The sequence below is a fragment of the Vitis riparia genome, chromosome 12 (genome assembly GCF_004353265.1).
Source record: "Vitis riparia cultivar Riparia Gloire de Montpellier isolate 1030 chromosome 12, EGFV_Vit.rip_1.0, whole genome shotgun sequence".
NCBI classification, from domain to species: domain Eukaryota; kingdom Viridiplantae; phylum Streptophyta; class Magnoliopsida; order Vitales; family Vitaceae; genus Vitis; species Vitis riparia.
The window spans coordinates 20,172,462-20,195,242 of NC_048442.1; the positions used below are offsets into that span (position 1 = coordinate 20,172,462).

At 36.8% G+C, this 22,781-nt stretch overlaps 3 protein-coding genes across 4 annotated transcripts; 1 reads left to right on the forward strand and 2 right to left on the reverse strand.

Moving 5' to 3' along the window:
- Positions 1-2,302: 2,302 nt before the first annotated feature.
- On the reverse strand, positions 2,303-15,146 carry LOC117926082. The gene is made up of 16 exons (XM_034845167.1): positions 14,837-15,146; positions 14,167-14,279; positions 13,731-13,780; positions 13,132-13,365; positions 12,835-12,987; positions 12,236-12,331; positions 12,126-12,146; positions 11,842-12,007; positions 8,467-8,603; positions 7,172-7,203; positions 4,497-4,597; positions 4,298-4,370; positions 4,050-4,081; positions 3,112-3,202; positions 2,840-2,951; positions 2,303-2,747 (listed from the first exon to the last, which is right to left on the reverse strand). The coding sequence occupies exons 1-16, from the start codon at positions 15,121-15,123 to the stop codon at positions 2,436-2,438; spliced, it is 2,010 nt and encodes a 669-aa protein (XP_034701058.1). The 5' UTR covers positions 15,124-15,146; the 3' UTR covers positions 2,303-2,435.
- LOC117926276 (transcription factor bHLH30-like) lies at positions 15,121-22,483 on the reverse strand. 2 transcript variants are annotated; one of them, XM_034845361.1, is made up of 3 exons: positions 21,774-22,483; positions 20,483-20,973; positions 15,121-15,291 (listed from the first exon to the last, which is right to left on the reverse strand). In XM_034845361.1, exons 1-3 carry the CDS (start codon positions 22,056-22,058, stop codon positions 15,132-15,134), a joined length of 936 nt encoding a protein of 311 aa, XP_034701252.1. In that variant the 5' UTR covers positions 22,059-22,483; the 3' UTR covers positions 15,121-15,131. The 2 variants fall into 2 exon arrangements, with proteins under 2 accessions (XP_034701252.1, XP_034701253.1); XM_034845362.1 differs by lacking the exon at positions 15,121-15,291 and adding an exon at positions 19,612-19,917 and having other exon boundaries at positions 21,774-22,480.
- LOC117926274 (ABC transporter G family member 10-like) lies at positions 16,498-18,420 on the forward strand. Its single transcript, XM_034845360.1, is given in 2 exon segments — positions 16,498-16,792; positions 16,795-18,420. Coding segments are annotated over 2 exon segments (1,824 nt in total). The 5' UTR covers positions 16,498-16,536; the 3' UTR covers positions 18,363-18,420.
- Positions 22,484-22,781: the final 298 nt, after the last annotated feature.

Below are 22,781 nucleotides of genomic sequence, written 5' to 3' on the forward strand. Positions count from 1 at the left end.
AAATCGAAATTTTATTACTCGATTCTTTACATGATGTGCAAGAATAATGCAACCATTTCTTCTACATCAACATATTTTGAATCATTTAGTTTACCAATAGTACAAAGCGTAGAACATAATGTGGTGAAAGCATGTCTATCCATCCTAAGTTGCTCCATACATGCTATATCACTCCCATAAATCAATCGACTAAGATTTTCAACTCGTAAAAATTCTCTATTTGCAGGTCTTTCCATCAATGTTCGCCTCTAATAACGTTTCCTTGTAGCCGTACAAAGTGCAATAAGCATATTAAGTATGTTCACTATAATATATAGAATCAAGATAAGTTGTTCTCTTCTTTCAATCTCAATGAGGTCCATGGCTGTGCAAGAGTCCTAATCATAAAGGAGGGAAAAAAAAGCATTCTGTGTTTTTAATAGGAACAAAAAAAGATTAAATATTCTATTTTTAACCTCATTATTAATTTTCTATAAGCAAAGAAAAATTAATATATGCAAATTCATTTGTACCAAACTAATACTAATTTTCATACCTTTTAATAAAATTAGTAGCTTAACAGAATCAAAAAACTAATTTAAATATAAAAAGGCACTAGGTTTAAGGTAAGGATGTGATGCTTTAGCAATATCCTTCTAATGCAAGTGGGGCACATACAAATAGGCCAAATTTATCATTACAATACTCTTGCATGGGAAATCTAGCAAAAATTAAATTAATCTGTTGAACATAACCATCTGTTCTATTGACATTTTTGTACATGGTCATAGTATGTTAAACAGCTCTAAACACACACTGCAAATGGATCAAATCATCAAATGCAAGATCCACACTACCACAAATTTTAACTGCCATGAGTTGACAATTTTCTTGTAAGAATTTTTTATTTTTTAAACATAAATAAAATTAGAATCTTTCGCTTTATGATGCTTCAATTTTTCAAAAGTTAAGTTTAAATTGTCTTCATCAATTCAATTAAACAAAAACTATAAATCTCACGAACATAAGACATGCATTGTTGCAAATTTTATATTTTCTTCAAACTTCCCTCCATTTTCTCAGCAACCAAACTGGGGATTAGGCAATATCCTCATGTTCTAGTCAGTTCAATGAAACAAAAACTTTCAACATCACAAATAAAAACACCCAAGAATAAAATTTTTAGTTTTTCTTCTAAATTTCAACCATTTTCTGGGCAACCAAATGGAGAATTAGGCCATATTCTCCTTTCTCCTATCATATGGCAAGCACAAAACACTTGAGATTGAAAATTTTAACTTTCGTTTATGCGCTTTTTCCTTATCCTCCTAAGTCCTCTCGGCATGCAACATAGCTTTAGGCAATATTCTCATGTATGAAACAAAAATTTCCAATATCACAAACACGTGAAATCCAAAAGTTTTGTTTCTGTTTGTTTTTTTCTTTTTCTTTTTTTCCTAACCATTTCAATTTTCCTCCACAGTCTTCATTCATGTATGAAACAAAAAATTTCAATATCGCAAACACATGAAATCAAAAAATCTTTTTCCAACCATTTCAATTTTCCTCTCCAATTTCCATTAATACAAGATATAGAAACATCAAATACAAGATCCACAAATACAAGATTCCAAACACAAATCTATAAAATAAAAAAAATAAAATAAAATAAAAAATAAAAACAATCAATTTATAGAGAAGAAAAAAGACAAATAAAGAAGTAGAAGAAGAAAGAGAGAAGAAGGTAAACCTAATCGGAGATATAGAGGGGACTTTTCAGAACCTAGTTGCAACGAACAATGACGAATCATGGATCCAACAATCAAAATGAACATCCAAAACCCTAGAAATTATAAATTGATTTTTTTCTAAATGTCATAGAAGGTTTGATTGATTCAGTTTGGGAGAATCACTTGTCATAGAAAAGTGGATGATGAATGGATTTCTAGCTTTGCAAAGAAGATAAATATCGGGCTTGAAGAATGAGATAAGAGAGTAAAATAATAAATTTAGGTTATTTTATATTATCAAATGGGTTTAATTAATCAGAATACCACCTACTTTTGATGAATTCAAATCCGACTTATAAGATGGATTTGATTCCTGCCTGAATAATTTTTTATTCCATTTCTGTCTTCTTAACATTTATTCAAACATAGGAATAAGGGAGAAAATGAATGAGATGTCTATCCTCACTCCCTACTCCCGTGTACCACACACCCCCTTAATTTCAATATAATTAGTGCAGTATGAGAAATTGTTTGAAGAAGTGAGGTGGTAAGTTTTCCTTATCCTCTGTAGCAGCACATTAGAGCTCATTGTATGTAGCAGAAAAAGGGAAATTTTCATTGGGGATACTGATACAACTGCAACCACCACCACATACATCAAACCATTTAGAAAAACAGAAACTAAAAAAATTCAGGCATTTGAGTGTATACATAAACAAAATCAAACTATCCTGCTGTTTGAAAATCCCCGAAGTCATCATCTGGTGTATCTTGGGGGCTTTGCTTTTCAAGAGAAGGTGGTTCTTTTGATTCTCTTATGGAGTCTTGGGCCTCATCTTTGGAAGTTCCCTCCAGGTTGAAATTTGGTACCCAGTTTGATGGGGAATTTGGGCCCTTACCAGCAGGTGAAAGTGGTCCTGGTGGAGGTGGCGGGGGTTTGATACAAATTGGCTCTTTTTGGTTGGTCTTTTCTTCCAGTGAGAGATTGTTCATACTCTGCTGCTCAAAAAACTTGGACTTCACCCCATGCCCACTTTTCTGTTACACCAGCAAGGGTTAAGTTCTATTAAAACGCTCATGGACAGTTTGCAATGTAAGGATAGCTGACAAAGGGATGCTAGTGAACTTACATTCTTTATTTGTAGAACTAGAGTCTCCCCATCTTTTAAACTGTAATCCACAGATGAAGCTTTCTGGTAATGCTGTTCCATCTCTTCAGCTGTTTTCTTTTTGTTCAGATATCTTTTCAACAATTTAAGAGGACACATCTGTGAAAACAAGTCTTAGAGCTGGGAAACATGCATCACAATATTAATTTATACTAAGTGCTCAAGACTGGTAGAATATGCAGCATATGACAGAAGGAAATGGTAAAACTTCATATAGATGAATTTGAGGATACTTCATATGGTCATGCAGGGCTGCCTGGAAGTCATAAGCTTCCGGCCTTTCTCTAAACCCAAGGCCAATGAAAGCATGTCGAAGACGACCACCTGCATAATTCCCAAATGAGTGACATGATGGAAAAAGGAACTAGATATAGAAGATAACCAGAGAAAGTAAATAGAGCATTATAATATTTACTACTTCCCAATATGAGCATCATATAAGAAGGCTGACAATGGTTCAAGTAGTTTTGACTTGTGGGTTCTCAAGAAACTTTCTACTAGATGTGCTACTATGACTAGCACTAGTGATAATAATAATAATATCAATGTTTCTAGAATCATGAAGGTTTCAAAGTAGTTGCATCCCATGTAAAATAGCATGTCAGATACTTTAAGTGATAAAAACATTTTCACTAAATTGAAGCCAGCTTGAAAATATTTCAACTAAGGATTATCATATGCTGCTTCCCAGGGTTACAGTTGTATGAGCTTGGTGTGTATCATTGTCTTCCAGTTATACTCTAATTTTTTATACTAAAATTCAAATGCATGAGCAATTACATGTTGCTAGGGGGATTTGAGTATTGGTTTCTTGAAATACAGAACATTTTATTCTTAAAATTTTCAAAATCAGGTAAGATGGATTTTCATGCTCTTTTATCTTTTCTTTCCATTTTTTTTATCTTCCTCATTGTGTGTGTGTGTGTTGTGAGTGTGTGAGAGTGAGAAAGAATTAAGGCTGGAAACAATGTTAGCCAATCCTTTAGCTGCTGTTTGAGGCAATACTAAAAAAATAAAAATAAAAATTAAGAAGAATAAAATTGTACAGTCTATAATCTATATTAGAAACAGAAACAAAGAGGAGAAGTTATGATTGGAAACAAAATCATTTAGCAGCTATGCTGAATGAAGAAATTGAAACAAGAAGGAAGAAGGAAGCTTAGTAGCGTACCAATGTTCTCTTCTATACGAAGAACAAAGTATCTGCAGAAGAAAGGATTTAAATTTAGGCACCCATAACTAAAAAAAAATCAATTTTGAAGCAAAACAAGAGAACATCAAGGTAAACAAACTTAAATTAACACTTCAAAGTTTGATTCCAAGTTTGACTACATACTTGTGCATAACTTAACAGCACAATGCTTCAAAAGTAACAGTTCAATAAAAACGGATTTTGGTTTCAGTGACAAATGACTCAACCTGCTGCTATCAATTACAGGCTCCACAGGATGTGGTTCTCCATTTCTCAAAAATGCCCGAGCATATAATTCACCTGTTTTGAATTATCAAATCATTAATAGGCAAAATACAAATAACATAGAGGAAGTCATTCCATTTTCTTCTAATTGTAATTTGAGGATATACTTTCCTTTTCATAGGAATCCCAGTATGTTCTTACCTGTTTTCTTATCTTCAAGTTTGATAATGCATTCTTCTCCCTTGCTAACAACTTTCAGTGTCCCCTCCCAGGCCCATTTGTTGACATTCCATTCATCAGCCCTAAAATGAACTTCAGATTATAAAATCTTCATCCTCCATAAGTGTAAATAAAATTTCAGCGGTAAAATTTTTGGTTGGGGGGTTGGGGGGAACACCCCCCCTACAAATTCATTTCATCTGATGTCATATGGGCTTTTACAGAAAATAGAAGAAATCAAAACTTTAGTAGAATTTAGGTAGCCAGAATGCCAAATCAACAAATAATATGCCCAATTGACAGATAGCAATAATGTGCATATAGATTTGCTCCCCAAACAAACAAAAAAAAAAAAAAATGAAGGAAAAGAGACAGAATATGAATTTGGAAGCCCCATTTAGTAGAATCATCAATACGGTCACCAAGAAATGGAAAAAGATCATTTAACCATTTTTGCAATTCTATCTTTCCAAGCCAAACTAAGATGTTTTTTATTTTATTTTATTTCACTTGAGTTTTAAAGCAACTTGCTTTAAGGGTTAAGTCATTTCTAGAATTGTTTATTTTTTAACTTATTGCTTTTTATAACAATTTTATCTTAATAGAAAAAGGGATCTTTTTTTCCTTTAAACTTAATGAAACAAGTCACTTTTTCTCCTTTCCCTTTTCAAACCTTTAACTTTGTCAATACTTAAACCAATTTGTCACATAAAATATAACCGAATTTATTTTTGAAAATTTTGGGTAACTTTTGTCTTAAAAAAAAATTAAACTACTTCAACTTTGTGCAATTTGATGAGAAATTAATTTACTATAAATTAGCAAAGTTGTCACGAAAAAAAACCAAATATGATTCAAACAGGTTTTATTTTTGTTCATTTTTCTTTTGTTTCTCACGAAAATTTAGATTTAAAATTTTTTTTCATGAATTATAACTAAAAAAGAAAACTAATAACATAAGAATTACTTAATTTGGACAAGAAATTAATTTAAAATAAATCCACAAAATTCCAAAACTGAAATTAAAATTATACTGTATGCAACTACTATTTTAGTCTCATAATTCATTCAATTCTTAATGAAATTAAATTTTAAAAAATTTAGTAGATTCCTTAATTCAAAAATTAAAACAAACAATACTAAAATAATAAAATTTGAATTAGAAATGTTTTACTCCAAATTTTCAAAATTCAACCTCCTATGGTACACCAAAACCAAAATGACGATCATCAATTATAATAAAAAAAAAATTAATTAGAACTTCAAAACATAATTCTTACTTATCTAAACATTCACAAGAATCAACTGTTCCAATTAATTTTAAAGAATAAAAAGTTATGCTTTGATACTCTTTCCCAAACTAAAAATCTGAAAATTAATGAAGTATCCCAATAATAAAACATATATTTTAATCACAAATTCATAAATTCAAGGGTGCACCATATGAAAACAAGTGTTGACTTAAAATATTCTATCATTAATCCACCCTTTGGCTTAGTTATGTTGGAACTCTTAATAGTTGACCAACATGATCCCTTTGATCACCTCTTATGGATCTTCCAAGGTGTGGTACCATATAGCCTCCTTGAACTCACTCCAAGGATGGGATTGAATAGAGAATCATACACAATTGAGAGAATGGTTGTAGGTTTTCAAATCAATAAAGAATCAAAGCACAATTCAGGAGTGCCCCACTAAGATCTCTATAATTCAATTTCTCTCTAGCTCTCAATTGCCCTTAGGAGGTTATGAGCTGAAAATGAGATATTTATACCCAAATCTGGAAAGGGGATCTTTTAAGGATGTCATCAACAAAGTGGAAAGGTCCAGAAAACTTAAAAGTACAACACAACTCTAATGGTTTGGTCGACCCCTGTAGAGATGTATAATTTCACAGCACAATCACCTTTACAGTCCAGATGAATCGGTTACTGTAGCATAAATTGTCCTCAGTCTGGATTGATTGATAAACCATAAAATAAAATAAAAAAAACAGCTCTAAGGACTTTTCAACTTTTCAAAAGATATATGCAACTATCCAATATAAAACAAAGCTTTTGTGTGAATTTTTCTTGCATGGAAAGCACTCAAGTATCTCACAAACTTACCTTTCTTACCTCCAAGATCCATGACAAGATGAAACAGAAGCTTTGACTTTTGATTTTCAAATAAGTCCAAGGTAAAATTGTGATCAACATCCTAAGCTGATTCTTTAGACAACTGGACTGAAGGAGCTAACAACACAACCTTACATTTAAAGCCAATATTACATAAATTTGACTCAACAACATCCTAACATTAATTGCAGAATGCATAGGTTTCCAATTGACTTTGGTTCCATACTTTTTCTACTTCTTTTTTCATTTTTTTCTTTTTGTTCTATTTTTTTTTATCTTGAATATTATTTTTTCCATTCCATGAATGAACATTCATAATAAGCCATTAACTACGAGGGGAATTTGTGAAAATTTATCATGTAATATATATTGACTAAGATCACTGCAACTATAAAAATTAAATATACAACAACAAATTTAGCCTTCTAGTCAGCAGCAGATTAGCATAAATATGTGAACACTAAAATCAAGAATGTCTTAAGAAAATCAAGTCAATGGATATCAAAATATCAAGTTTTAACAGAACTGTTGAGTGAAAACCTGTAGGAAGCTGCACTTTTCCTTGGGGGTATCTGCATTAATAACATACAACAAGATTAGGTTGACATCAAAATAACTTAAACACAATCCATACAAAGACTGAAAGAGATTAAAGTACTGATTGGAAACTGTTACTATTTCCATAAATCTTCACAGCATCTCTACTTTGTACAATTTAAAAGGAAAGAGAGAGAGAGAGAGAGAGAGAGAGAGAGAGAGAGAGCATGCAAATGATCATCTAGTTTATGATTGAATATGTGACTGTCTCCAGATTCTCACAGAATGGAGAGATTTTATGGTGTTGAACATGACAATAATTCAATTCATCATAGCCATAACAACCTCAAAATTCTCTAATGAGCATCCCAACTGGTGGAATTAATTGTTATGTAGCAAAAGAAACATTTATTGACAAGGAGAGCCAAAAATTTTAATAAAGCACCTTTTTTTGTACTTTTTGTCCCAAAAAACTTAATATTCCACAATTAAATTCTTGAAACCCGAATAGCGTTCACCGGGCTTATGAAAGTGTTCTCAGGTATACATGGGAAATTGTTAGAAGCCAAATAGAGTTCAAGGGAATTGAACCATCCCCGGACTGAAACACATAAAATTTAAGAAGTTTATATCCGAAATGCAAACATTGTTAGGATCTGTAGGATTTAGCATGACTCTTAAGAAAAATTGATCAAACGAAACAAATTCCCTCATAACATCACGGAATTGGCATTTATCATTTAAATCCATGAGGATTCCATAATCAAGCATTAGACCCAATAGATTTCATTAGGATTCCATTATCAAGAGTTAGATCCATGAAGATTTCATAAAATTCTGTATCAATTTCCCTTGACTATCATCTCCAAATGCACTATATTTTAGTGATGGCAAAATGCATTGATTCCATTAAATCTCAGAAACCCACTCATACCCGACCAGTATAAGCCACTCAAAAAACTCATAAACCATCTCCTGATTCATTACCGCCATTTTTTTTCCTTTAAGCAATTAGGGTCTCAGAAACTTGATCCCCTTACTCTATTCGTCTTGTTCTCCAGCTCCAATTAGATGCACGAAGAGAAAATAGGTTCATTTCTCGATTGACACCACGGAGGATTATCATCAGAACTCAATGAATTATGAAAAAAAATCATTGGTTCCCGAAATCCCGACAACAAATCCACAACATAAACCCTCGATCACAGATAATTACAGAGAATTGGGCTTACAATGTTGATTCCCAAAACCCCACAAATAACATTGACGCGAATAGAGATCAGAACCCAAAGGCTTACCAAATAAACATAGCATTCAGAGACTTGAAAGAGGATGAGCTCTACTGCGTCAGTCTCTTCGCTGTCATCAACGCCTTCCTGATCGTTCGATATCTTCTCTTCTGTGTCCATGACCGACAATGGACTGCAGAGATGAACTCAATCACCTAAGATCAGATCAAAATTGGGCTGAAAATGGTGAAAACGGGGAGAGACGTTTGGGATTTAACGGGGAATTAGAGAAATGTTTAGGGTTTTAAGGGATGGACACGAGGGTCGACTATCGTTCTCAGTTATAACAACGAGTTCTCCTCTCGGAGGTGGAAGTGATCAGAGCCGTCGATATGTTAGACTAAAGCTGGCCCCAGCTATTGACTATCGGTGTTATATCCTCATTGGACGGCTGTGATGTTAGATGTAGAGGAGTATGAGGTTGGGTTGGTAAGCTGGTTGCTTTATTTGTAAGAAAGGTAGAGCCGCTCTGTTCATCACGAAATTCACTGAAATCACCGCACACAGCTTCAATCGGGGAAAATTCCGCTATTCTGGAGTCCATACTATAAAACTACCATCACGCCAGGGTGCCAAGTCTTGTTGGACCCTGAAATTTGCATCGTATCCAAATTCAAATATTACTTATTTAATAATCATATTATATTTAATAATTAAATCAAGTTAAGTCTTATTTAACTCAATATAATTAACTTCTTAATCTCATATGTTTATGATTACTATTTATTTAAAATCAAAATTTAAATAAATCAAATATTGGTTAAATCGGTTATGGTTACCATAACTAGGTTAATCAGCACAATTATTAAATATGTCAATTTAAATCAAATTCATGTTAAACAATTAACCTAAAAACAATTTATTTATTTAGTAAATTATATAAATAGACATGAAGTTTATTTAAATATAGTTGTACTCATATCAAATTAATGAAAAATGTGTCAAATTCGAAACATATTAACAAATTATATTAGACTTTGTCATCCCTGTTATTATTGTCACAACCATGAAAACTATTGTCAATTTTTTTCTTAGTGTGTGGTGCTAAGATATTGATCTTAGCCAACCTTCCCGAAAAGACACATAGCAATAGCAATCATAACAATCATAGGCAACAACCAATTTACAAGAACCTTCCTAACTTACATTTATTTAAAACTACAAGATTACAAAACTGTTCTTAAAAGTGTCCCAGATGCTTAATAATTTTTTTCAAAGTCAAAGAACCTAACCCTCACTAGGGACTATTACAATTTGATTATTCTCTATGATTGCTCACAGTTGAATTACTCACCCTCTCTACAATGTAGAAGGTTTTTAATTTTTTATAGATGTTGACAATATGTTTGAATTTTGAATTCAAAACAGGAGCCTAGGGTGGTGGTTATGCAATCATCATAACCACCAAGTTGAACACATCCCTTCAGCTAAAGGTGTCTCTTCACATGGCATGAAACCACAAGCCTATATAATGTTTCTTTACATACTAAGCCATGTCCTACCCCTTCTTGCCAACACACCCTTCTCTAATCAAATTAGCCCAAGGAGATGTCTAGTGCTCTTATTGCAAGTCAAGCCCATGCCAATTTAGACTTTGGCCCCTTTTCATGTGGACCAAATCAAACACCTTGTGTGCGTGTGGTCATCTTGCCTTAGCCATGCCCACGTGTTCAGCAATCTCTAATGCATCAATATGCCCCAACGCATTAGTGCCCACCCCTGTGCCATGTCCAAGCACCCATGGTCACCAAGGCTTGTTGTCCATGCTTATGGATTAGTCTTGTTTCAAGGCCCTTCCTTGCCTTACCCATGTTAGTCACACACCAACATGTTTGTCTTGATCTTATCACTGTAGTAGCAACCCGTGCCATGCCTAAGTCCCTCTCAATTGTAGCGATAAGCCATGACATTGCACCCATGACTTGTCATTCTCATGCATAGGGCATTGCACCCTTGTACTAAGCATCTGCTCATGCTTCTATGGCATCTATGTTGTTGCAGCAAGACTAATTTCATGTCTAAGACCTTTCTTGGTGCAACAACCCTCCATGTCATTACGCTCATGACCTTTCCCTTTTCATGTATGAGGCGTTGCACCCCTATGCAAACCACTCGTATGAGGCATCCTTATCATTTCAACAGCACCATGCCATGCCTAAGGCCCTCCTTGGTTGCAATAACATGCCATAGCATTGCGCTTATAGCCCTTCAATCTGCCTTAGTGCACTAGGTTGAGTGCTCTTGTGCCAGCACCGGTGAGAGGAAAGGGTGCATCACACACCCTGTGTTGTTATGGCCACAGGTTGTAAACCACACATGTCGTGGAGCTCATGTGTGCATGTTGGCATTCTAATTCGTGTGTCATGGCCATGCTCAAGGTCATGTCTCGATGGCCCCTTGGTGCAGCCCATGTCTTGCCTAGATATCCACCTTGAGTCACCTCCCCTCCTTAAAGAGCATTTTAAGTCATTTTGAAAATTTTTGGAGAACACATCAACCTTGCTTGAGGAGGAATAATGGATTTATTAAATAATTAAAAAAAATCCAAAAATTCCTTTTCCACTTCCAAACCTCCTTTTCAAGGTTCCCATTCAAAGGAAAAATACAGCATGCAAAAATTCCTACTTTCAATTTTGGCCAATTTGGTTTGTGCCACCTACTGCTTATGCGTACGCCCTATACGCGACCTGTTGTTGTGATGCCTCATTTGTGGGACGTGTTGTGTGAGTCCCCTGCACGGGTGCCATGCGTGCACCTCATGCGTGGGCTACCATGCGCAAGTGTCGTGCGCGCATGCCTGTGCATGTGACCTTGTGTACGCACAGGTTGTGCTCACCATGCTGATGCGCATGCCATGTTGATGCACACACCTGTCTGCGCCTTGCATTGTGTGAGCCCTAGTATTGCCTTAACACTTTGCCTTTGTGATTCCCTTCAAACCTCCAACACCTTGCCTTTTTCTCGAGCTCAAGGTGCCCTCATTAGTGCAAGGTTCCAGCCCATGAGGCCCTTTTGCCAGTGTTAAGAGTCAAAGGGCTAACAATCACCACCAACAATGATTTTATCTCATATTTTCAAGTAGCATTTTGGAGAAATTCATTCATTATATAAAGCATTTTTTTTCATGCTATTTTAATAAATAAGAAAATTAGTGAAATAAATAAAAGTTGCATTAATTATATAAGTTCACCCACTGAGTTGCATGGTTTACAGAGAGTTATCAAATTTTACAAGAAAAAATGAATGGGTGAAGAAGACTTTGATGGAATGCGTGAAAACCGTAAAATGATTGGGACTCAAAAGTCAAAACATAGAAATTCCAATGAGAATCCTGCCATGCTTCTGATGGGAGTTGAGGGCTTAAGTGTTTAACAATGGCACGTTATAGAGGTACTGTTCCAGTCACCGTCCTGTGTCTCTTGTCTGTCAAAACTGTTGTCACATTCACAAACCCAGCCTCTCGCATTCTTCCTTCCAGATCAGTGAGGTAGTATTCATCTAGAAATGGCTCCGTGCTCTTCATTAACGTAAACAGAACTGGAGACAATTCCTGCAACAATCAAACAACGTGATTTCAGCTCTCATGACTGGTTTCAAAGCAGACTATTTCAGAATGCCCTGTTTCCATATGATGACTAAAATCAGATTAGGAGGTGAACAAATTGTACCTGAAGGACCTTTGACTTCGGCTGCACAATACAGCAAACAATATCATGAATGAGAGGTGTTCTAGCAGCACAGAAGAGTGACTAAAAAAACACGAGAGATGGAAACTTACTGAATTATCTGTCAAAGCAATCGTGCCTCCAGGCCGAAGCAGCCGGAAGGCTTCCCTCACCAAGCCAACAATGGCTCGTGCCGGACATTCATGGAGCTGCATATATTCTTAGGGAGTCAGAACCATCATAGTTATTTGAAAACGTTTCCCACTATGAGCTTCCCAAGAAGAAAGTCCAACATTTTTTTTTCTCTCATGGTGAATTCTTGTAGACACTCTCATGAAAAACAAGGGAATCCTCGATCTAAAAATGGCGGTATTGTTAAACACTCCAGCACACAACCAATCCAACAGATGGCACTAAATGGTTAAGAAACTGTTCCCTGTTATTTAGAGAATGCAAACCTCAGGCGCATCCCTGAAGAACTCGTTTTCTTTGATACTTAGCTAGTTAGCTATTTTTTTATTAGTCAAACCCCAAAAACACCAAAATGACTTTGGAAAACAGGCAGTAGAGCATGAGATTTTGCATTAAATATTTCTCATTTTCAAGAAACAGGGCATGTTTGCAATTCATTGAGAAATATCGTGAATCTTTGGCAGAACTCAAGAGGAAGATAAAGTTAATTCATGCAACTTACTAGTCAAAAAAGACATACCACATAAGCCATTGAGACAATGTCAAATGATTTAGAAGGCAAGCCTGAATCTTCCCCATTTGCATGTACCCAGTTGATCGGGTTCTTTCTTGAAGCTCTTTCCTTTTCCTTAAATTGAGCTACAGCAAGAAAGTAGGGTGACAAATCCAGGCCCTGTAGCAGATTCATCACCACATAAATAAACAAACATGGGAAGGCCAGGTAAAACCCACGTCCAATATTGGACAAACTTCAGTTTGTGAACTCTCATAATATCGAGAACATCAAACTTTGCACTGTTGGCAATCTTCCACTTACAGTGACTTTAGCTGAAGGAAATTTGTCAGCAAGAAATCTGGTGCTGACACCTACGGAGCATCCAACATCTAGAATGTCTCTGATCATGGAATTTCCTGAATACTGTAGATGATGCCGTTCAATCGCTTGAAGCCAATTCCCACGTACTATTTTATTTGCTTCTTCTAATGAAGAGGCATCAGGGGTCGCTCGCCTCACCATTGACATAGTTGCAGCTTCTGCTTCTGCTGCAGCCTGCCATAGATAAACAAATTTCAAAGGATGCATCAAACAAATACAATGACTAATCTTTGTTACAGAATTTTCTTTGTCAAATGAAACCTTGGCACTAAAATTATTACAATTAAATATGCATCAAATCAACAAAGATAAAGAACATTTTCACTTATGAACACATTAACCCTTCTCACTGAACAAAATTTAGAATGAAATAATAATACATTTTAACTTTTAAGAGCATGAAAATAATAGGTCAAAAATTGCTCAATAAAACTAAGTATTCATGCATGTGATTCAGCCCATAAGAAAGGAAGTTGTCCTGTTCTCTCAAATAAAATGCAAAAATTGCAACAAGTTCAGACAATAGAATGAAAATTTACCAGCCATGAAAGGTTGCCCTCATCATATGCATGGAAGGGATTCAAATAATCTGTTCAAATTACAATAGGAAAGTAACAACATGAAACATTAGCAACCTGCAAGAGTCGAAAAAAGAACGCACTACTATTTTGGTTATATACAACATCACCATGTTTCTGTATAATTGGTCAAGGCCAATCTCTTTCTTCTATGGTAAAAAATTGCAATATAATTGCTTTTAACTAGTGCTTAGTCCTCCTGAAAATATCCGATAAGTTTTATCGAAGCAGTGATTCGAAGAAAGCAATTGTGCAAGCAATTAGACAATATGCAGTAGAAATCCATATCATCTAATAGAATGCTTCCTCATGTTTTTGTCCGAAGAGGAAAGAAAACATTAAAAGCTGGAATACAGGAAAAGAAATAAGTAAGAATTTGAGGAATTGAGAAAATTACAATCTGGGTATACGACCGAAGGGTTCTCGATGCTTTCCATCTCCTTGTAAACATCTGACTCCAGAATCTCGTTCGTCATTTCTCGCCATGGTATATTTGTTTTCTCAGCTGTACTGTTCCAGTCCATATTCCTAATGTTAATTTTATTGTTTATAAAATCAAGTGAATATGCTAACTATACCCTTCAATTCTCAATCACTTACACTTGGAATTCAAATTCATAAGAACATACCCACAGTTTGGCTGCAAGAATGAAAATTTTGTGTCTTGTGTTTTCTTTATCTTCTCAAAATTTACAAACTCATCTAGAGATGCATAGTTGGGTAAGGTTCAATTCATAGAAGTTCCCTTTTACTCGGAATCTTATCTTAAATAATGAAATATGTAAATTCAAACCTTTTTAATTTCCATTTCTTTTTCTCACATTTTCCTGGAAGCCAAGCAAAAAAAAAAAAAGCCTAAGAAAACCCAATACCCAATTGGCTATACCCAACCATACCTAATTGGTTGCTGAGAAAACAAAGGAAAACAAAACAAAAGTTTTGAGACCCATAAATTCCACTGCATTTTTTTCCCGTCAAAACAAAACTCAATAGGGCATACTGTTCTCCGTTTCTCTCTTCTTACATTTTCTCAGCAACCAGACAGAGAAAGAGAGAGAAGAAAGGACCTGATAAGAACTTGTCTGGCACCGAGCTTGAGAACAGAATAGAGAGGTTTGAAGGAAATGATAGCTCCAACAAGCCGAGACAAAGGGGTTTCTCCTGCCCAATTGGGTCGCTCCAGATGCCCCTCCTCGTACGCCGCCATTTCTCCGCCTCCACTGCTCGACACCTCAGACGACGCCGTTCTGACCACCACTGAGTCTCTTCTTCTCCACATTGCTTTCATTCTTGCTTCAGACCCATTGGCTGAGAAGACTACAGAGAGGTTCTGTGCTGGTGCCCACAACGCCATTGGAGTTTTTACAGAGAGAGAGAAGAGAGTCCGGTGACTGTGGTGGAGCTCCGGGGTGGCCGGCCATCTGAATACGATATATGCATCCGAATCTCTAAATAGCCTATTATATTCTGACACGTGGATAGAAAATGAACATTGTTATCTTCCAGGCCTCGAGCGTGCCACCTGTCAAAATGCTTACCACGTGTGAGGGTGAGTGGGTATTAATTGGGCCGGAGTTGGGTCAGGTTTCGTTTAGGTTTGGGCCGTAGGAAGAACCCCCTTCATCCTTATTGGCCCAAATGATAGGCAAAATTTTGAACATGCACCAACTCATAGTATTTGAAGTGCGTTTGGCAGTGATTCTAGAAAACGCTTTTAATTTTTCAAATACTTGAAATTTTTTATAATTCAAGTGTTAGAAATATTAAAAACGTTTTTTAGGATCACTCCCAAACACGCTCTTAAATTCCTTTATTTGAATATTTTCTTTAGAAAATCATATCCATTTACTAGTATCACAACAACATTGCATTAGAAAGAGAATTAGTTTTACTTTCAAAAACAAAAAAGTTGAAAACTGATTAACTTTCTCAGTTTATTTTTCACATTTTAACATGCACTGCAACCAGGAATAAAGCAGAGTGATAAAAAGGGCAATGGAGAAGACAAATAAATGGGGGAAGAGGACAGATCCAAGGCATGAGAAATCTCCAACCTTATCCCAAGCTTCTTGATAAAATCAAAGCCCCATTTAACGGCTGCTCAGAAGAAGAAATAACTGCAACCTTGTCAGAAGGCAGAAAGCAGAAGAAGATGCATGATTTGTGAGGCTACCTGCTACCACCTCCATTCCCCTCAAAAATGCATTTCCCAATTCACTTGAAACTGTCAAAACCCCAAATGGAATCCCACAATGATACACTTTCCTTTACTTTAAAAACAGTGGAAAACTCTCCATAAACATGAGCTCCCCATTCCCCACTTTGCCATTGATTCAAGTCTTGAATCCAAATTTCTCAACCAAAGTTTTCTCAACTTGCTTCTTATTGAGATTGAGGAAGCCAATCCAAGTATGAAGACTTACTAATCTCGTGGCATTCATAGGGTAATCTTCCTGGGTATAGGGTGGAGGTTTTGGGGGACAGTGGTCCAAAATCTGCCCCTATACACCTGTATGAGGACACTAAAGAGCTTAAAGCTCTTTAAACTATTGCCCTCTGCGAGCAAGTAAAACCAAGTGGGTCCAAAAATTTGTCCTTACAAACTTGCCTAAGGGCACTATAAAGTCTGGAGGCTTTAAACTATTGCCATTTGCATGCAGGTAAAATCAGCATTGCGGCTGGCTGGCGTGTACAAAGAGGGTGAGTTTGGTGTGTTAGTTCATCTTCTCCTCCCTGCTGCTCATCTCACCACCCTTATTTTTGTCTAATGGAACTACCTGTGAAGGCACCAGCCGGCAGCTGCAAAGTTCAATATAGAATAAGAACCAAGGAGTTGACCTACAGGTTATCTCGGGGATATGATGAACTCAATTGCTTTGGCTCTTGGGATGAACCCAACCATGTTCCTAGGTATATTTTGAAGAATGTAAACTGTGAAGCCAGGCCAGGGGAGATCACAGCAATCGCTGGTCCGAGTGGGGCAGGGAAGACAACATTGTTAGAAATTCTAGCAGGTGTTGTCCGCCAAGTCGAGTCTCTGGTCAAATTCTTGTGAATGACCAGCCGATGGATGCTACTTGTTTTAGGAGAGTATCGGGTTATGTCACACAAGAAGATGCTCTCTTCCCGCTTCTTACCATTGAAGAAACCCTCATGTATAGCGCCCAGCTCAGGCTACGTGGTGGGCGTGACAGGGCTGCAGCTAGAGCAAAAGAGCTGTTGAAGGAGCTTGAACTAGAGCATGTTGCAGGTGCGAGAATTGGTGATGAATCCAGCCGTGGCATCTCAGGTGGTGAGAAGCGCAGACTTTCTATTGGTGTTGATCTAGTTCATGATCCAACTGTTCTTCTGATCGATGAACCAACATCAGGACTGGATTCAGCTTCAGCTCACCATGTAGTTCTGTTGCTGAAATCCATGGCTACAAATCAAGGTAAGACAATTGTGCTAACTATCCATCAACCGGGTTTCAGGATTCTCAATCTATTTGACCAAGTTGTGTTGTTATCAAATGGAACTGTTCTTCACCATGGGCCCTTGCATCTCCTCGAGCATCGGCTAAAGATTGCAGGTCATTGCATTCCTCAGCATGTCAATGTGCTGGAGTATGCCATTGATGTCACTGAAAGCCTGGTTACAGGTATGGAAGAAAACAAACCAGTAAATGGTGAAATAGAACAAGGTTTTGGGCACATCAACGAACTTCCCAACTTGAGTAATGTTGATGAAAGTCGTATATGTTACCCCAATTCCCACTTTGAGGAAGTTCTAATACTGGGGCAGAGATTCTCCAGAAACATTTTCAGAACCAAACAACTCTTCACTGCAAGAACGACACAAGCTGTGCTTGCTGGATTTGTACTTGGGACAATTTTTAAGAACGAAGCTAATGACCCAAGCAAATTTAAACTACATACTCAAATTGGATTTTTTGCTTTCAGCCTCACCTTCTTGCTATCTTCCACGACAGAAGGGCTACCTATTTTCTTGCAAGAGAGGAGAATTTTAATGAGGGAGACCTCAAGAGGAGCATACAGAGTCTCTTCTTATGTTGTAGCAAACACTCTCATCTTCCTTCCCTTCCTTTTAACAGTGGCTCTTCTCTACACCACCCCAGTCTACTGGTTAGTTGGGTTGAGGAGGGAAATCGATGGATTCCTCTATTTCTCTCTAGTGGTTTGGATCATTGTTTTGATGTCAAACTCTTTCATCGCATGCTTTAGCGCGCTTGTGCCGAATTTCATCATTGGAACATCTTTGATTGCTGGCCTTATGGGATCTTTTTTTCTCTTTTCTGGGTATTTCATATCAAAGGAGGACATACCAAGGTACTGGATTTTCATGCACTACTTGAGTTTGTTTAAGTACCCATTTGAGTGCTTTATGATAAATGAGTATGGAGGAAAGAAAGGGAAATGTTTGGAGAGTGTTGAAGGAGAATGCGTTCTATATGGTGACGGGTTTTTGTTGCAGCAAGGCCTGAAAGAATCACAAAAGTGGAGCAATTTAGGTGTGATGTTGGGTTTCATCTTTGGATATAGGTTTCTTTGTTTCTTGATTCTGTGGTACAGGTCCTATAGACATAGAAGTTAGAAGGTCTTCATCCATCAAATTAAAATGAAAATATGAAAGATTTGATGAAACATACGATTGTCAGCATTTCCTCCTTATCATCATTTTGCTTAACTGTTTTAGACAACTCAAGAAAGATATGATTGTTGGCAATTTTTTTCTCTATCATCATTTTGTTTAGCTGTTTGATACACCTATCAAGATTTTGTGTCACTATACTCATTCACAAGTTACTCATTATCACTGGAACTGTAGGAATTTGCTGATCCCTATAGCTCAGGGCTATTGAACTCAGCTTTAACTCCGCAAGTAATTTGGCTAAGTTATCTTAATATACTTCTCTATAAGCATGTCTTTTCCATTCCTCTCTGAATTATCTCCTTTTTATCATCTGCATGCTTTCCTTAATTGTACCCTTTTTTTTTGTTGGTGGGGGCTGCAATGCGGTTTAACACGTCATGACCAGCTCACTAGTAACCAACTATCCAGTTTAAAACGCTGATCTGGTAGGGCACACCTGGAAGGAATTGTGCCAAACTTGAACCTAAATTTGTAAAACCGGCTGGTCAACTGAAATCTGCAAGCCATGAGTTTCACTCTACAATGATCAATTTTCACTGCTTCTAGAGAACATGACCTGACACCCAATAACTAATTTGGGCATTGCTATGCTGGACTTGATTGGAGGCATGAATTCAAAAGTTTCAAGGTCACATTTGACAAAATTTCGTAAAACTGTCATTTGATATAATTAGTACCAGATCAGTCTTGTAATGGCAGTCGCCAAGGTCATGGTGGCATAGCTGGTGATGAGCCACAGTAGTGTTTAGGAGATATCGGTTGGCATTCGTGGTGATAGTGAGGTGACAGTTGCAGCAGTAATGATGTTGATAATTTGTGGGATAAAGATGATGAGAGGATGGGAGATAGACTTCCAAGCACAATGTAACCTTTTCTTCCAGAGGTTAAACCACTACAGACTTCATTGTCAAACCACAAATCTCCTTAGCACCAGGATTACCACCCAAAAAAAGGTCAAGGCAAATAAGGGCCACCTAGAAACTCTGTGCTATATTATAATTGTGCCTGCCGCAAAGCTTTTGGAAAAGTTGACCTAAGACCCATGATAATCTTTAAAAAGACGTGGTTTTTTCTATGGTTAGCTGAAAACTAATCACAGAACTTGAGCAAATAGATATACTATGAACAACCTACAAATGTGCCATATGTCAACCAACATGTATCATTTGCACACAATTGTCCTCACTAATTCATTTTGTATTTGTTTTAGGGATATGGCCGACTGTAATTATTAAATATTAAATACTCTTTCAAGGAAGAAGCATGGGAATTTTATCCTAAGAGACTCTTGAAGAGCCGTTTTTGAAAATGATCGAGGAGGATGCAGCCTAAGTCATAGTCCTAGAAAGTGGCCACCGCTTCTTCTTGATCATCATTGCAACTAGAATCTCTTTCCCTACTCTTTCATACTTGAATCAAATTTTTATGTATTCTTAAATTTAGCCATTCTGCTACCATCCCTCACCTACGCAGAATTGGGGCTTCCCCGTGCCCACTGAGATCAGCAATCATAAAGGAACGTATTAGTATATTACATATCCCCAGGGTACAACAGATAAAATTGGAAGACAACAAGCTTTGCATATAAGGAAATAGCATTTCCTGTGACAAGTACAATAAGGATAGGCACTGCAGAGCATTATAAGACACTACTACATTCTGGATGCCTACTCAGAAAACAGGAAGCAGATGAAAGCATTCATGCTAATAAAAGAATATGCCAAGTTCACCAAATTTATCATCAAGCCAACCACAAGATTGGAAAATGTCTTTCATAAATTGACTAATTAGTTCTTGGGCATCAGAGAAGAACTTTTCAACTCCAATTACAACAAGGTACCTCTGTTACATTCTATAACTCATATTACATCCAAGTATATCACATTCAGCCATCTAAGAAACAGGCATATGACATTTGTACACATCCTCTTGTGTCTATAGTGAAGAATTACATGCTACCAATCCCTGTATACCAACCTGAATGCCAGCCAATGCATATGGACATAGGAAAACAACGCAAAGAAAGATGCAAATTATAATCAAGAAATCATTCGTCTCACCAGAAGTCTCCAAATGGAGATGAGCTCGAAGAATTGAAAATAGAAATCCTTTGCCTCTTGTTCGAAGACGTGCTTCTTGATGAGAAATCCTGTGAAGCAGGAAATTTATCAAGCACAGACCTGAGGGCCTGATGAACAGAGTTTGCATGAAGCTTCCTCGTTTCAGTATCTTCAAGGTTGCCATCTTTACAGCCAGTCATCACAAAAACATTCTTCATCCTACCTCCAAGGGTTGCAATCTCTGCCCTAACTGTTTTCAGATGGACGGTGTCAAGTGCTCGTCTTAAATCTGATAAAACACCAGGTTTATAATCACAACATAGAGATGCCTTGATAGAATATGGGGCCTCATCTAAACCACCCTCTTGTTGCTCAACCCTTACTTCATCGATATCCATTGGAACAAGTAAGCCTTTACTAATTTCTGCTGCAGTCCTCTTCAGTTCCTTCAAGTGGCTAACAACTTCACCAAGCAAAGATGCCTTGTCCATCTGCGAATACAAATCGGCATTTCAGTATCCTATTTCAGGAAGCCCCAAAAAAGCAAGAAAGTAGTGCAACTTTATTCACAGGCAATGACACATAACTGAATCATCATACTTCAAACAGAAAGAAAATCCTAGATTAAGTAATATCAATATCAATTTCTACCCTGAAAACCATTTCCTCAACATCGACTGTCATGAACTTAAACAAATCCTAAGGCAACAGAAAATGAATACTGACCAAATACAAAAATAGAGACGAGGTTCGTGTAAATTAGTTAATTGACTAGGAGTCCATTACTGGGATTAGCATATGAGTCATCAAAAACCATTCTAGGTCTCATCAATGATCATTTCTCCTTACAGTTGCTTCCAAAACAAGGCATGGGTGTAATTAATACTTCCAAAACAATGGACCCACCTTCAAGCAACCAAACGCAACACAAGGGTTCCAAAACTCTAATTGGAAATTGCAGCAAAACCTTGTAAGTCCAGTGAAATGGATTCTATTGTTTTTTATAGGAAAAGAGCCACTACCAAATTCACCCAAAGAGGAAAAAACAAAAAAAAAAGCTTACAAATAATGGATTTCCAAACAAATTTCACAAACATGTTCATGGATTCAAAATGAATTAGCTTGTGGAATTCTCATAATACTAGATCCAACAGATACCAAAAAAATTCATGTTCCTTCACCAACATCCAATTCTTTCTGAGTAAACCACAGAATTCATATAAAATTGCAGAGCCTTGTGGAATGGCACATACTAAAACTGCAAAGCAATCAACCAAACAACAAAATTGACCTTCTTTGTACCCGGGATTATGCCCCGGAGCGTGGCTAGATGAGCATTAATCCTCCCTCTCCGCCTCCTCTCCGCCTCACTATGATTTTTCAGAGCCACCATAGCCTTCTCCGCCTTCACCTCATTTGGCCCCAACCTCGCTGGAGCCCTCACAAGCTCTCCTCTCTCACTATCCAACACCAACAACGACGACGACGATGACCCACCTCTAATTATCGCCCCATACCCCGAATTCTCTGAAAACCCATCAGAGAACCCCGGAAAATCCGTAGAAAACCCCTCCATTAACGCCTTAAAAGTTAGAACCACCAAACAAGACGGCACAGGAAAAGAGGCAATCAGTGCAATTCAGAAACCACCCTGAAATGGGGCTGCATAGTTTCGACAATCTCCAAATGGGTGTAGTTGTTTCTGTTAAACAAAGAAGAGGGAGGCCGTTCTTGAAGTGAATCAGTGTGAAAAGATGCAACAGTAGGCGTTGTTAACATGGGGTATTGGGGTTCACACATTGTTTTTGGGAAGCATAAACAACACAACAATTAAACGAGGCAGAAGTCAGAAATGGAAGGCTTGGAATCTGGTGATGTCCATACTGCGGAAAGGTGAGGAGAGTTCAGAGTGGGAGTTCAGAGAGTACTTTAGTAAGGCAAGGATTCAAGGGTGCTGGGTCAGGTCTGTCTGAGATTGAGACTTTAAAAAGCAAACACACTGACAAGATAAGACTAAGAACTGTGAATCTCAGACTCAGAGCCAAATAATTGATGTATTAATGAAAAATCATGTATTATTAAAAAGGTTCACAAAATTGCAACCAATCATGTCATTTAACGCATGTATTTAGATCTTATATTTATATCTATCTAACATATATATGGAAAAAAAAACAATATGCATATAAAATTCTATATAAAGTAATTCTTCTTAAAATTATTTTTGGTTTCGTAATTTTTTTTTAGAATAATTTTCTGAACAAAAAATATTATTCGAGAATAATATTTTTATACTTTA

Excerpts from the sequence above, each read along its gene's own strand:
- LOC117926276 (XM_034845361.1), bottom strand. The coding sequence starts at position 22,058 with ATGGAGGGGTTTTCTACGGATTTTCCGGGGTTCTCTGATGGGTTTTCA. Across the intron at positions 20,974-21,773 it reads TAATCCCGGGTACAAAGAAG|ATGGACAAGGCATCTTTGCT; the intron begins GTCAATTTTGTT and ends TTGTATTCGCAG. Across the intron at positions 15,292-20,482 it reads TCTCCATTTGGAGACTTCTG|GTGGCACGCTCGAGGCCTGG; the intron begins GTGAGACGAATG and ends GCATTTTGACAG.
- LOC117926082 (XM_034845167.1), bottom strand. The coding sequence starts at position 15,123 with ATGGCGTTGTGGGCACCAGCACAGAACCTCTCTGTAGTCTTCTCAGCC. Across the intron at positions 13,366-13,730 it reads AGGGCAACCTTTCATGGCTG|GCTGCAGCAGAAGCAGAAGC; the intron begins GTAAATTTTCAT and ends TATCTATGGCAG. Across the intron at positions 12,332-12,834 it reads TTGTCTCAATGGCTTATGTG|CTCCATGAATGTCCGGCACG; the intron begins GTATGTCTTTTT and ends GAATATATGCAG.